The sequence below is a fragment of the Acanthaster planci genome, unplaced genomic scaffold (assembly GCF_054643075.1).
Source record: "Acanthaster planci isolate LZ-2023a unplaced genomic scaffold, COTS_SCS Contig43, whole genome shotgun sequence".
NCBI classification, from domain to species: domain Eukaryota; kingdom Metazoa; phylum Echinodermata; class Asteroidea; order Valvatida; family Acanthasteridae; genus Acanthaster; species Acanthaster planci.
Genome location: NW_028257667.1, coordinates 43057 through 57280, shown reverse-complemented (window position 1 = coordinate 57280; position 14224 = coordinate 43057). Strand labels below are relative to the sequence as shown.

The 14224-nt window shown below is 39.9% G+C and overlaps 1 protein-coding gene across 1 annotated transcript in view; it reads right to left on the bottom strand.

Annotated features, from left to right (window-relative positions):
- The window catches only part of LOC147795379 (vesicle-fusing ATPase-like), a 62712-nt gene that overhangs the window by 37987 nt on the left and 10501 nt on the right, over positions 1-14224 (bottom strand). The window contains exons 4-6 of the mRNA XM_087131976.1: positions 9252-9291; positions 8335-8413; positions 5470-5557 (exon numbers count right to left, since the gene is read on the bottom strand). Coding sequence (XP_086988102.1) covers positions 5470-5557; positions 8335-8413; positions 9252-9291 — 207 coding nt within the window. The remainder of the gene's footprint in view (positions 1-5469; positions 5558-8334; positions 8414-9251; positions 9292-14224) is intronic.

Below are 14224 nucleotides of genomic sequence, written 5' to 3'. Positions count from 1 at the left end.
GTCTTGCGCAGGTTGGCAGACAAAATTGTATTTGACCTAGTTGCTAGGTTCTCACCTGGTGGCACTCTCTTTCATATATCTGATTTATCGGTTTTGAAATAAATTGAGTGAGTTTTCTATGGTACTCAGCTTGTTGCATTTAATTTTTGTACATACCTTTGTTAATTCGCCCAAGTTGTGGCATTCATGTATATACTGTACTAGTTTTCTCATAAAAACATACTAATAGCAGTTGTCTCATTAATTTGTATTTGTTCTGGATCGTCGTTCTATTTGTTTTCCGCCTGGATCTCGGTATTTCCCTTTTTTCTCTCTGTATTTTATTTCCCTTTCTATGTTTTAGATACAAGTTCCAGAGGGAGACTTTAAGACCTTCACTCCTGTTCAAGGGCCAGGGATTGCAGGTTAGTAAGAACAGTGGTGCGGTCATTTAGGTCCATGCTCACTGATGGCATAAGACATTACGTAGACAACTATTTAGCCCACTTCCGCTCCTTCACGGTTGGAGCGTGTGCAAGTACGCCCTTTATGCAGGCAGCTTTGGGAATGAATCAGCACCCTTTGGTGTGGGCACTGGTCGGTGGCGGCTTACCATTTAAGCACATACTACTTGGCCCTTTCTTCAAGGCTGTTTGCACCTCGCGCAGCATGGTTTCTTGCCGGTGGTTGCTGGCTGAGCTCTGTCATTAACGGTGGCCGTGAATTTTTACTACCTTTCAGTTGGGTTTGACCGGGCATGGCTCGCCCGACATCGTGGGACATTTCTCCAGGTGTTTCCAGACCTCATTTTTGGTTGGGATTTGCTATGGCTTCTCGCCCAACCACTTCTGCCAAGGAAATGGCAGTTCCTACCCGTTCCTATCCTGGTTGAGATCCTAGTCATACCTTGGTGACAGGAACTGGGCCCTCTGTGGTTTCTCTGGCCCGTTTTTCACCCAGAGGCTCTGAGCCCTTAGGCCTTCTCTTAAATGTACGTTGGGGCTTTCAGCCACCCTCCATTGCTGGTCCCCTTCAAAGGGATGCCATACCCACTTGTCGCTCTCCGATTTGGGTTTAGCGGGAGAATCCTACAGCTCTTTCTCCCACCCAGGATTCTTCTCAGTTGTCAAGAGATGTAAAGGGGCAGATGCGTAAGTGGCCTAGCCGTTCTCCTTCTTCCGAGTGATCTTCCAAGAAGACGACCAAGATATCATCGGGCTCTCCGTCCAGCAAGGATACACTGCAGGCTCTTATGGAGTCTATTTCGACCCTTATTCAGCATTACTCCCACCAACCACCCTCTACTCATCCTGATCGAGATCCTTATTTCCCGCCCTGGTTCGTTCAAAGTCTTACATGGGGCAGTGGGACCTTCCTTTGTCCCCTCGGCCCTCTCGACTGGTGTCTACTGAGGTATACTCCCATGGTACCTGACCTGGTACCAGTCACCTGATGAGGAGGAGCCTGTTTCTTTAAATGATCTTTCTCCTGCTGAGTCCCGCCTTTGCCTGCTCCAACGTGAAATGATCTTCCAACTCTGGGACTTCCAACTCCTTCTCTTCCAGTGGAAGATCAGACTCAACCTACATTTATGTGTTGCCTTCCGGGGTCATCATCTTCTTATTCTCTTTCCCCTGAGCTTCCTCTTGACTGTGCATGCATGGAGGCCATGGACAAGCTCGCCAAAGCTAAGACCTTGTACTGCAGCAATTGTTCTCGCTCTAATTTCAACTTTTCTCTGGGTGATAACGATACCTACCGGTGTCTTTCGGTGCCCGAGGTGCTTAAAGATAAGATTTATCCATGAAGTAGAAAGTCCAGTAACGCTTTTCCTGACAAGACTCTCCAGCGTTTCGAGGTAGTACTTAAGGATATTGAAGTATTCAAGGTATTCGCTGCATGTTCTTCCTTCTCCTTTTGACAGAATTCTGGTCTCGTGCTTGTGAGATGGGCTCGGACATCTCTCCCAAGTTTGTTACCATTGCCTTTCATAGCCTTGATGACACCTTGCTTACAGGCCTTCAACAATTTACTCGGGTTTCTCTTTGAGCTACGGTGACTCGTTGGGAGTCTTGTATTGAAGCCATAAATAACCAGCATGAATCGGTAAAATTAGCACTTAGAGGTCTCCCCTTGTTAGCCAAGGATCTATTCGCAGGCCAGTTCGTCAGCCTCTTGGAAAGTGAGGTCAAACGTATCAACAGTGCTCACAAGATCTCCTTCCGTTAACCGGCTGAGCCTCCTTGTAAGGTGGCACTAACAGCATCACAGAGGCCACCTTGCCCAGACTACCCCCGCCAACCTGCCGACCACTGCAGACTTCTCATTCTCATTGGCCTCTCTCTTCAGGTGGGGGATGACCATGCCCTGCTTCCTTCAATGCTCCTGGGCCTCAGTGTGATCTGACCGACTCCAATCCAAAAAGACCCATCCAAATGGCAGGCTATGGAGTTAGAAATTGTTGCTCTGCTGAAAAAGCGCATCACTGTACCCGTTCAACCAGATTTCACTCAACAGGGATTCATGTCAACATTCTTTCTCATGCCAAATAAAGAACCCGGGAAGTGGTGACCGGTCCTTAATTTGAACCCACTCAATGTCTTCATCCAGCCAAAGAAATTTTGAATGGAGACGCTCCATACTGTTCTGCGGTCAGTTCCCGTTCCAGCTTGGGTGTCATCAACAGACTTGCAGGGCGCTTATCTACACATCCCCATTCACACGCAACATCGCTGATTTCTCCGCTTCTCCTATCGCCATCTGGTTTTGCGCCCTACCCTTCCGCCTTTCCAACGCTCCCAGTGGTGGCAGCCCACCTACGTCATTCCGACATCCTGATATTGCAGTATCTACAGGACTGGTGGATAGTCGGACATTCTGAAGTCGAGGCTCTTTCGGTGATAACAGTGACATATGCTCTTGCATCTTGCCTGGGTTTCCAGATCAATCACAACAAATCCAGACCGAGCCGGTCATAAATGCCAACCTTCCTTGGGGCCGTTCACGACTTGTGCCGTAGCATCATTAATCCCACGGACGAGTGCGTGGACAACCTAATCCAGTGCGTCACTCTGTTCCAGGGGCCTGGGCCTGGCTTCATCTTCTCAGGTTGATGGCCAGCCTCATCGACCTCATCCCATGGTGTTGGCTTTACATGCGGCCTCTCCAGCTTCAGCTTCACCGAGCATTTAGCAACCACCCACTCAGGGCACGAGATGCATGGTCTTCTGCAACCTTTTCGTGCCACCCCTTCAGGTTTCGTTGTTGCTTTGCCAAGCTAGGTTTCTTCAAAATACCCACCCACCATCCATGACTTGATACCTGTAGAAGAGATATCTATACTTAACATAGCCAATAACTTTTCTTGGTTTGCAGGGTAGCAATCAGCAGTACATGTACTTTTTGAGTACACAGTAGTATCTGCGTAGGGCAATGACTGCTGCACCTTCGAGCAAGCAATACATGTACCTTTTGAGTAGGGGCAGCTACCAGTATCTGCTGCAACCTTTGGGTTGGCAGTGCCCTTTTAGTGGGCAGTGCCTTTTGAGTCGGGGCAGTGATCTGTAGTATCTTTCGAGAACTCAATACCTTTTTGAGTAGAGGTGCAGCATGTTTTCAGTAAGGGTAGTGATCAGCAGTTCAGTTTGAGTAGGCAGTACCTTTTGAGTAGGGGGTAAGGATCTGTTCTACGTTGTCTGTGCATGTTTAAAAACTAACAACTTCATCCTGGTACATGGTAATTACAAGGAAGAGGTTGCAGAACTTGGTATACATGTAGTTCCCCTAGAGGATTTGTCAGCATGTCTGTTCACTTGAGGTGGGACTTAGTATAGTTCCCTTGGAGACTTTGTGAACCTGTTAGTTCTCTTCGGATGGACCTGGTGTAGTTCAGCTTTGAGAATTGTGGACTTGGTATAGTTCACCTTAATTGCATGTTGTCATCATTGGTTTTCATCCGTCCATCTGTACAGACGATGGAATGGTGCCAAGAGTTGTCACATTACCTGCAGCAATGGTCGTGGCTAAACAGTTCCACTCTCGAGTGACGGTCTCTCCTGCAGCTTGCACAGGAAGCACGAGCTGCTGCTCTCCATTTCCTCTTTTGCCTCTTTTTTGTACTGCGGGAAGGTGCATTGTTCTTATGCATGACAGGTCGCATATTGCCTATGTTCCATGTACATATACATGTACCAATGCTATATGCAAGAAGGGGGTCCTTTAGCACATCACTACCGCAGGTTAGGTGAAAGGAGGTATCCGCTCGATCTCAGGCTTGAGGGACATTTTCCCAGGATTACCCCCTCTTATCTCGAGGGAGTGGGCTATGCTCTGCAGGCTTATTTCAATCTATGTTTAGGTGTTTGTGTTGTGGCTCTCATAAATGACACCCTGCACTATACTGTGTGGTATCCCATATAACTTGAGTATAAAGGAGACAGGGTGGTCCTTATTTCCCGCTTGGTTGGAGAGGGACTCTGCCCAATGTCCTGTTTGGAGGTATCACTTTCAGTTTACTTATATCATGTAGTGCACAGCCCGTATCTCAGAAGTGAGGGGGGGGGCACAGTTTATGTGCATGGTCAGCCACGTTAGAGTAAGCATTTGCTTAACCTCAGGCTCAGAGGAATTTTCCATAAGCTTAACTCTTGTACCTTGAGTGGTAAGGGGCAGGCATAGATGGTTAGTAAAGTAAAGCAGTAAAGACAAGCAGTCCTTTGGTACATCTTACAGCGTCTGCTTGCCAACTAATTATTGTAGTTCTTAGCCTCATTGGGCAGACCATCCTTTGGCGTATTGGACCGATCATACTTGTATTTCTAGTTACATGTATCTTTCTACATGCTTTTCACTTATTTAAATGCGTGATGCCATGTATAAGAGAATATTGCCAAAAGTAAGGCCCTTCTAATGAGTGTAGTTTATGTACTATATATAAACTTGTTATTGTGTTATTGGTAGTTTAGCCCGGTCAATTTCAATCATGTTGGAAAGGCTTGTAATTGTTTATTACTAGGTGTAGATATTCCTTAGCAATGAGCAAAATACACGTTTTGCTGAACTAGTAAATTGAGCTTGTGAATGGGCCTAAAGCAGTTTGTTGGCAATAAAGCATGGCAGAGGCAGTCAAAGGAACAGGTAAAAAGTGTCCATCCTGTCCATTCCATCCTCTATGGCCAAAAGGCATGAAATGAAAACTTCCACAAAATGTTTATGTCGAAAATGCACATCCCCCTCCCCTTTACTTGTGGTAATCCTAGCCTCGATCAGTGACTCAGTGGCTATTTTAAGGAACATGGAACAGGTCACAGTTGAATATTTGGAAGGTTAGCCTTTATATGTCACTTGAAGCACTTTGATATGAGCTGTAATTTCCATACTCCAAACAGATATTGGTTTTGACTACCAATCAATCTCAGCAGAGGCAAACTTTGTCACATTAATCTGGTACACCAATTTTAGTCATGTACATGTACATTCCACCATGAGTACCTGTTGTCCTACAGTAAATGCATGCTCAGAGAAGGCCATATTGAACTCTGCAGCCATCATGTCTGTATCGTAGGCTTCAGGTGTGCTACTGTTGGGAATAAAAACAACAAATACATGAACTTTAAAAAGGATTTAAAACCATTCATGAGGTTTTTAAAAAATAAGTTTGTGTAACTTTGCTTTTTGAGTGAGGCACCCAAAAAGTATCTTTCCACATTGAATTGCTTGTCTGACCTCGAACAAATTTCACTGAAATCCATGTATCCCATGTACATGCTGATGTATTTAATGCAACCAATTGTAGGATAAAGCAAAACAAATGTTTTCTTATCAAATAACTCTTACCAAACCAATATGGTTGAGACCACAGAATGACCTTGTCAGATACTGTGAAATGTGAATTGGCTATATCCACAAGTGTAAATTTCTGACTTATATATAGATGAAGAGCTGTTAACTTGGGAAAATTACTTAAAAATTAATAAAGAAATTTGGGTCCTGTTCACAAATACATGGACATAGTATTTACATACATATACTGTACAATGTACATACATGTACATGTACCGTACAATGCACATGTATGTCTAATGATTCTTAAGCCAGTAAACTCAAACAAACCAGCATGTTTCTGTCACTTTTCTTTTGAAGTGGGTAATGGGGCCCACACACTAGCGCGGGTCATATTATTCTAATAGTGTTTTCAAATGAGTGGATTCGGCTTAGACTTTGGTTTTGTTGGTTCCGGCCATTTTGAAAATTTTTAAAACCACATGTTCAAGTTCTGACTGGAACCAATGAAACCAAAGTCTAAGCCAAATTCACTAATTTAGAAAATGCTCTAAGTGAGCAGGCATCCCTCAAAAACAGACACAAATAGATATACATGTGTTTTAGTATCAAACATTTATTCATAAATTTATACCTAGGAACGTTTAATAGTCATTCCTATTAGTCAACAGCTTGTCACGTGGCTGGTCTTAACACTTGATTAAGTACCAGCCCCTGGGTAGCAACATACATGTAACTCTACTTCTGATCTGCATTGATGCTACAATGTCAAAATGTTTTTGGTTTCATCAAAGAAGCTACAGTGTTCATCCCAAAGTGGGTGGGTTTTAAAGCTCAGAGAAATATGGGGTAAGAAAGTAATTATAATGCTTTAAGAAGACATTTTTAAATGAATTGTAATTTAGAACCATTATATGAGAATAGATTCAAATATTGCCTGCTTTCCCCAATTTACTTTTGCTGATTAGACAATTTTGAAATGTAATTTTTTCTGATCACAGAGGCTAAAATGTTCTACCAAAAGTGGGTGCATTTTGAAGCCAAGGGATTTTTGAAGTCAGAACTGTGTATAAAGTTTCAACTACAGATATATTTCAATAAATTGTAATTTAAAATCATGAAAACAGAGCAATAAATGTAAACTTCTGGACTAAGCCTGAATAGTTGAGATGAAGTGTAATGTGTGCACCAATTTATTTATATTCGGCTTTTATGCACCTCACAGTTGAGACATAAATTACCCAAAGTACTGAAGATTTTTTGTTGTGAAACATAATGTTCAAATTTTCTTGCCATGCAATCCTCTGGATTACAAATGGTTATAACATTTATTGTCAGTTCGTGTTACTTAAATTGGGCATAAGCAGAAGCTAGGCATTTGACAATGGCCAAGGAACAAAAATAGGAAAAAACAATAAGGTGTAACGACACTATTTTGGCAGGATGCATAGACTGTATGTGAGAACCAGTGCAGCATTGCTTCAACGGATTGTGTATCATTGAGCATGTTTTCACTCCCGCAACAGTGACACCGGAAGAGAACTCGTGAAAATAATGAAAGTTTCTTTCAAAAGTTGCAAATGTCCATGTACGTAGGGAAACATACAAGTTTTTTGAGGTGAAAACGGTTGTGAGAGGTGTTTTGTGAAGACAGAAGACTACAGGATTAATTGTTATTATTACTAAGGGAATAAATATGAGTTTGGACTGGCTCAGGAAAATGGACATAACTAATGCACGAGCCGCAGGCAAGGGCAAATATCAGCATTCAGTCTCCTGAGCCGGTCTTAAACATTAGTTTAACACCGGCTAAGCACATGCAGTATTTATTCCCATTCACAAATACCTTTTCAGTCAGAGCATAAAAAAAAGGCAATATAGGATGAATTTCCAGCAATTTTGAGCTAGAATTTTACTTTCAGTTTCCCAAACAACCCCATCCATTTATGGAATATTCCTTGTGCAAAATCGTCCAATTGGCACATGCGTGGTGAACCGCGTGCACACAGACTCTTGACCAATTAGAATTGATTAAACTGTCTTGTACCCAGGTGTCAGCATGTGATTTACACAATGGGAATTAACACTTCTTAGTGGGCATTATCAAATGTTAATATGTGGTCAAGTTGCATGTTGTTGAATAGGGAGACTGAGGTATTTATCAATTTTTTAAAATTGTTTTTTCCAACTTGTCAATAAAAATGTTAGGTTGGTGTCAAAAGTTTAGGGTCCGTCAGGAAACCGGAAGCACAAGCATTGGGGGGGGCATGTTTGAAGATATTTACCAGCTAGTTTTACATGCATGTATTTATTCCCTTATTTATGTCCCACCCCTGGTCAACATTTCAGTAGTTGGTGCATGTGCCTGTCCACTTTGTTGAATTGTTCCTGTTTCCTTGGTTATGTATGTCTGCATACTAAACTTCTGTACTACCTGCCTTTAAATGTGATGTTTTTAGTTTTATAAAAGTTTTAATTGAATTGTCTTTTGGATATTGGTTCCAAGGCCAAAACTGGATAAAACTAAACAGTATTGAACTGAATTCAACTGAATTGATCTGATTAAAAACTTACTTTTTCTTCTGCAAGAAGTCCACCTCCAGAGTAATACATCCGATAAGTTGTGTGCTTTTGTTGAATTCATAGGGTTTTACTGCAGCAAAAAGTGTGCAAGGTGATTAAATGTAGGAAAACTAAGATTCATTGCAATATAAAGATGGTCATAGATATCAAAAGACATTCATATATACATGTACATGTATATATACAGTGTGTGTATAAAACAAACGTATGCCCAGCCAACAGCATGGCAATCAATTGTTACAAACTGGACAAGTGAGCTACAGGCTGCATTTTCATGACATCATTAACAGCACACTTTATTGCCTGATTCATTAAACTGAGTGGCAGCACAAGGAACCAAAATAAATGTTCAGGCCATGTAAACCCCCAATGACTGTCACTGACAGCTGCATATGGGACAAGAACGCATGATAGGGCAATGTAAGTGTATCATCAAAAGAGCAGATCACAGTCAAACTGTCAAGCTTCAGTGGTTCCCTCGATTTTGTGCACACAAAACATCTGGTATACCATGTGATATCAATGGCTTACCAAGTTGTCAATGGCACATCACTATAGCATATATCATTCTACAGCAAAGCCCGATGATATAGCATTGTACAAATAGTTATCAAGAGCCAGTGTTTGTCACGTCTGTGGTGTTAGACTTCATTTAAAAACTGCTATGTTTCTATCAGAACCAATAGTTTTTATTCAAATATAATCTTGTGATTGAGGCAGTTTGTTGTGAAATAACTCCAGCATGAAATCGTAAATGTTATATTACATGAATAATAATATGTTATGTTCCATCAAATGTTTGCATTTTGATGGCAACATGCATTTATACATGTAGCCTGGATGTTTCTCAGGCCGGGGGGGGTAAATAAGGTGAATATTCCACTATTTTGATCCCACTTGCACTGTACCTTCAATGTCTTGATTGATAGACAGTACTGCCCATTTCCTCTGGAATAAAACAGACATTCATGTAAATGTACCTTTGTTAAAAGTGTAATTTTTATCCATTCCTTGTTGAAACATCAGTGTGAGTTTGCAATTCATCACATCAGGCATGTTATTTATTTCGAGGGTCCACAAACGTATTCATACAGCATGTTTTTGAAAACTATTAAAGATTCCAAGGATTGCATCTCTGTAAACTATACTTTGCATGCTGATATTTCAATGATTTCCTGTAGGCTGGTCATTTACCACTTGCTGCATGTAAATCTGCATGAATATGTTCGCTTCATAATGCATTTACACTATTTACTGTAGTAAGAGTGTGATACATGTACTTCCAGGTAAAGAGTGCAAAGATAGATCACATGTAAGATGGATCAAATATAAAACAATATTGTACATGGACAAAAGCACTGCTTTCTAAAATTAAGAGACACATTGATCACCAGCAGATTTTATGAAACTTTACGCAATGGCGTAACTTCACTTACGCCACATTTTATTATATTAAATAAGAGTGATTTCCAAAAACTAATGCACTGCACAAGTCCACAATTTTAAGCAACAAATTATGGCATAACTAGTCATTTCAGGTGGTCTAAGTTGTGCCAGACAAGCGAAATGAACGATTTGATTTATGATTTGATAAAATTTGAGATTTGGGGCTATCTGTTTTCCATTGAAGACAAAAGACTTTGGGATAATGCCACAGCTTGCTGAATAACTACATGCTCAGTCCAAACGGAACCTGTCATTGGTGGGAAGAAAGCTGACACTACCACGCTTGCAGACCACCTGGGCTGTACTGCGAGCGTGGTGGGCTGTGACATGAGTGGTCTCACATAGCAGTTCAGCACATGGAACATGTACTACTTGCCCAACTCAAGAGTTTTACTGTCAGTCTAATGCCTGTCACATTGAAATTATAAGGTAATATGTTTTGATTTGTTGTCTGAGATTGAAAAAAAAGGAAATTGATTTTTTTCAATTTTCGTTTATGATTTTTTGACATTAGTCACACAAAACTTATTCAGCTAGGGGTTGATAGATCCCTCCTTCCAACGCTTTGCAGTGTTTTGTCAAATCGTTCCTAAACTGTTTGTTTTCTTGTCACCACTTCCACACCTCTTAATCTCACTTGTAGTGTTCCATAGGCACGAAATTAGGTCCAATAATTTTTCTCGTCATGGTAAACGATGCTGCTCAGAGACACCAGCAAATTGTTGGAAATGTGTTGATGATCTGCATATTCTTGATATTATAAACAAGCAACAATCAAGTATTCAATCACATACATGTACATGTATCTGTCTACTTGCCGATTGGTGTTCCAAAATGATATGATACTTAATCCTGTTAAATGCAAAGCTTTGCATTTCTTTTTCTTGCATAATCCACTGCCTCCTCGGCATCTTAAAGTTAACGATGTGCAACTTGAGCTTGTTTCATCTATCGAGTTACTTGAAAAAAATCATCCAAGATGACCTCTGGTTGGACCAGCAGGTTCAGCAACTCATTGTGAATACCCCACGTAGACTTATATTTTAAGTAAACTGAAGAAAAAAGGTATCAACACTAATGATCTTTTTTATAAAACACATTCTGTACTTGACTATGGTGCAGTGGTGTAGTCCTCAGGTCTGCAATCACGTTGAAAATATCAAGAGAGTCCAGAAACATGCAATTCGCATAACTTCTTACCAAAATGTTTCACCATATACAGATGCACTCAATTTTTATATCAAATTGCTCTCAGACACACATGTTGACCTTACTATTCAATATGCCAAAGAATTGTGAGTTTCCGAAAGACATTGTTCACTGCTCCCAAATTCAAGGTCCACCCTCACCGAATGGACTCTTCGAAACTAAAAACCATTTGATAATGCCTTTGATCAAAACTCAACGGTAAAAAAATCCCCTATCCCTTCTATGATCCAACTAATCAATTCTTAGTAATTGCTGTGTTATAATATTTTTAATGCTATTTTTTTACCCCCGATCAATTCTGATGTTATGTTTGAATCGGTATTTTTCTTAATCAAATTTTAAATTGTGGTGTTAACTTGTTTGTAATATCATTTTCTTTTGTGTAACTTTTATGCGTATACCTTTTTCAATAATCATTGTTAAGGTTTAAATTATTGTAAACCAACATTTTTTGTCCTTGTGATTTTTTTGTCCCTTTAACAATAAACCAAATCTACTGACTTAATGATTAGTGAGAATATTTCCGTTGGATCGCAATGACTTGCGATTAACTTGTGATCATGGTGATTCATTGCTAAATCTTCTCTGGACAGGTTTTTCACAGAAATTTGCTGAGGCAAACTCTTAGGCATGCTTTATGATTAAAAGAATTATTCAAATAGTGCTGACTGAACTGAATCAAACTCACTTTTTACCCAATCATTAGAATTCCTTTGAATATGTACAATGTAACAGCCTTACAAACTTACCTGTCACCTGTTTGACAGAGTATTCATGTAGGCCTTTTTAGTATTTTTTTCCCCAATTTGAACAGTTACAAGGAGATATTGGGATGCCAAGGGCTGATCGTTTGGCATTTTCCAGGATACCTCTGATGATTGCAAAGTAACATTCTAGTCGAGCCAAAGACAAAATGAAGCACACCATAATGAATGACACCTTTTCAGACCAAAAAGTTTCATGGTTTAAAAAATATTTTCAAATTAAATTTTAGACTAAAAATTAGATTGCATTTTTAGATAACACATTTTCAGAAAGTTGAGGTCTCAAGGTACATGTACATGTCTTGGCCTTAGTGATATGAAACAGTATGAAATGAAAAGAAAAGAAGTCTATTTTATTCATAAATTGGTTGACTGATTAATTGGCTACAAACAGAATCAAAAGGAAAAGTTGCGCAATTCATCACTGTGCCAAAAAAAACCCCAACTTTTTGAGCCGTCTTCAGCCAGGAATTGACGGTTTTGGAGCACAATGAGCAGCGCCCACTACTGTTGAGATATGTAGAGTCTACTGAATGTGACTGCTGTTGATGGTGTTGGGCCCAGTGCGCCGTGTCATGCATTTGCTCGTATGCCATCGACTTCGTTGCCATTGTGTGGACTTTGTGTGTGAAGGTTAGTCATAATTTGAGGGTTATAACACAGCTGAAGTGGAATTTAAACTGAAAAGTAGTTCAAAGAAATGTAGCCTTTTGTCACGAGTAATGTAGACTGTCGATCCTAACAAACGCTGGAGGGTGAAGAGATTTTTTTGCACTAGTTGACACGTTAATGAGCCAAAACGATCACATTTCTACCTGCTCGTGGCTTGTCTTGGACTTGATATTGTGTCATGGCTAGGAATAGCGGATAAAAGAGTTTCTCAAAATTCCTAGCGGTTGGCCAAATAGAATATGTGATTTGAAACTCCTCTCTTTGAGTGTGAAATAAATATCTCAACACATTTTGTGTTGTTTTATTTCTATAGAGCGTTAATCAAAACTTTTGACAAAGACTTCTGAGAAATAAATAATACTGAAAATTAAAATTGTTTTTTTTGCAGATAAAAATCAAGACAAAATATGCAGGTGGAGCTACATGTACTTCCATGGACTAGAAACATGGTCTATTTCCAACTTGAACTGGAAGATAATTAAAATAAAAACTTGAAAGGAAAATCGTGTTGCAACAAAAGAGGCCAATTTCATTAAGATCGCCAGCAAAATACCATGTACAAACACAATTCCATTCCCTGACCTCGCAGGTTCAGAACGCACTGAGGGAACAGTCACCCAATTGAATATTGTTCTTTAGGAAGAATTGGAAACTCATGATTGAATGGGAAAGAGAGTGAATGGGAAAGAGGAGTCACTGGGAAAAGGTAACTTGTTCAATTTTTCAGATTGCTTCACACTTTTAATCACAAAAATACTGTATCGAAAGAGGGACGCAGACCAAGTGAGGAACTTGCTTAATTGAAATAATACTGTACCTCTCAAATAAAGAAAAAAATCAGTGTTATTTTGTTTTAAAAATTCAATAAATTCAAAGAATATTAAGTGAAAGTGAAATGAAGTCAAACAATTTCCTTTCGCCATTTCCCCCTTCCTTTCCTATTATGTTGCAATGAAATACAAATGCATAATGGATCTCACTTCCAAGCTGAGGTGATTCATCTCTTTAAAGTGATCACAGAATTAAAAAAAAAATGCAGCAGCCACGGGCTGCCTGCTCTTTCCAGAAAAAACTGTCAATAGAGGGCGCCATCATTGATGGAGATAAATAATCATGCACTTTTGGCCAATGCATCATTGCAAAACTGTCTTTCTGTATCCAAATTGAAAATCAATTGATTTCAATTTTTGTCAATAACACATTCCTTTCTATCTATCTACAAGGTTTCAACTAAATCAGACATGTACTTCAGGAGATATATGTACATGTACATAAAATGGCTTTAAAGTTGGCACCTTTAATGTCATGTCCCGTGACACCTGATGACGTCAAGATGACGATTTTGTTCTAGGACTCTAGCTGGTGGAACAACAATGTGCACCTAACATGAAGTCAGTCAGATTGATATAAATGCCGAAATCTGGCTGTTGAGAAAAGTATACGAAACCTATGGGAAAAATTAAATATTCAAAATTCTATAATAAATCAGGTGATGGAGTCCATCATGTCATGCTTTAAGGCACAACTTCACTATAGGGACAATTCCACAGCAACTTGACAAGACCGCCAAAGTTTCCATTGATTTTACAATTTTTTCTCCGCTATTGTTGGTTGGGGGGTAACCTCATTTGAATGACACTGAGGGGATATTATTGCAACACTAAACAGAAAATTATAATCAATGAAATTATTCATTTCTTGGATGTGGCTAAGTATTTTGGAAATTGGCAAACATCATTTATTAACTACTGATGGCCAAGAAATCCTGAGCACAAAGCAGTTCAATCAAC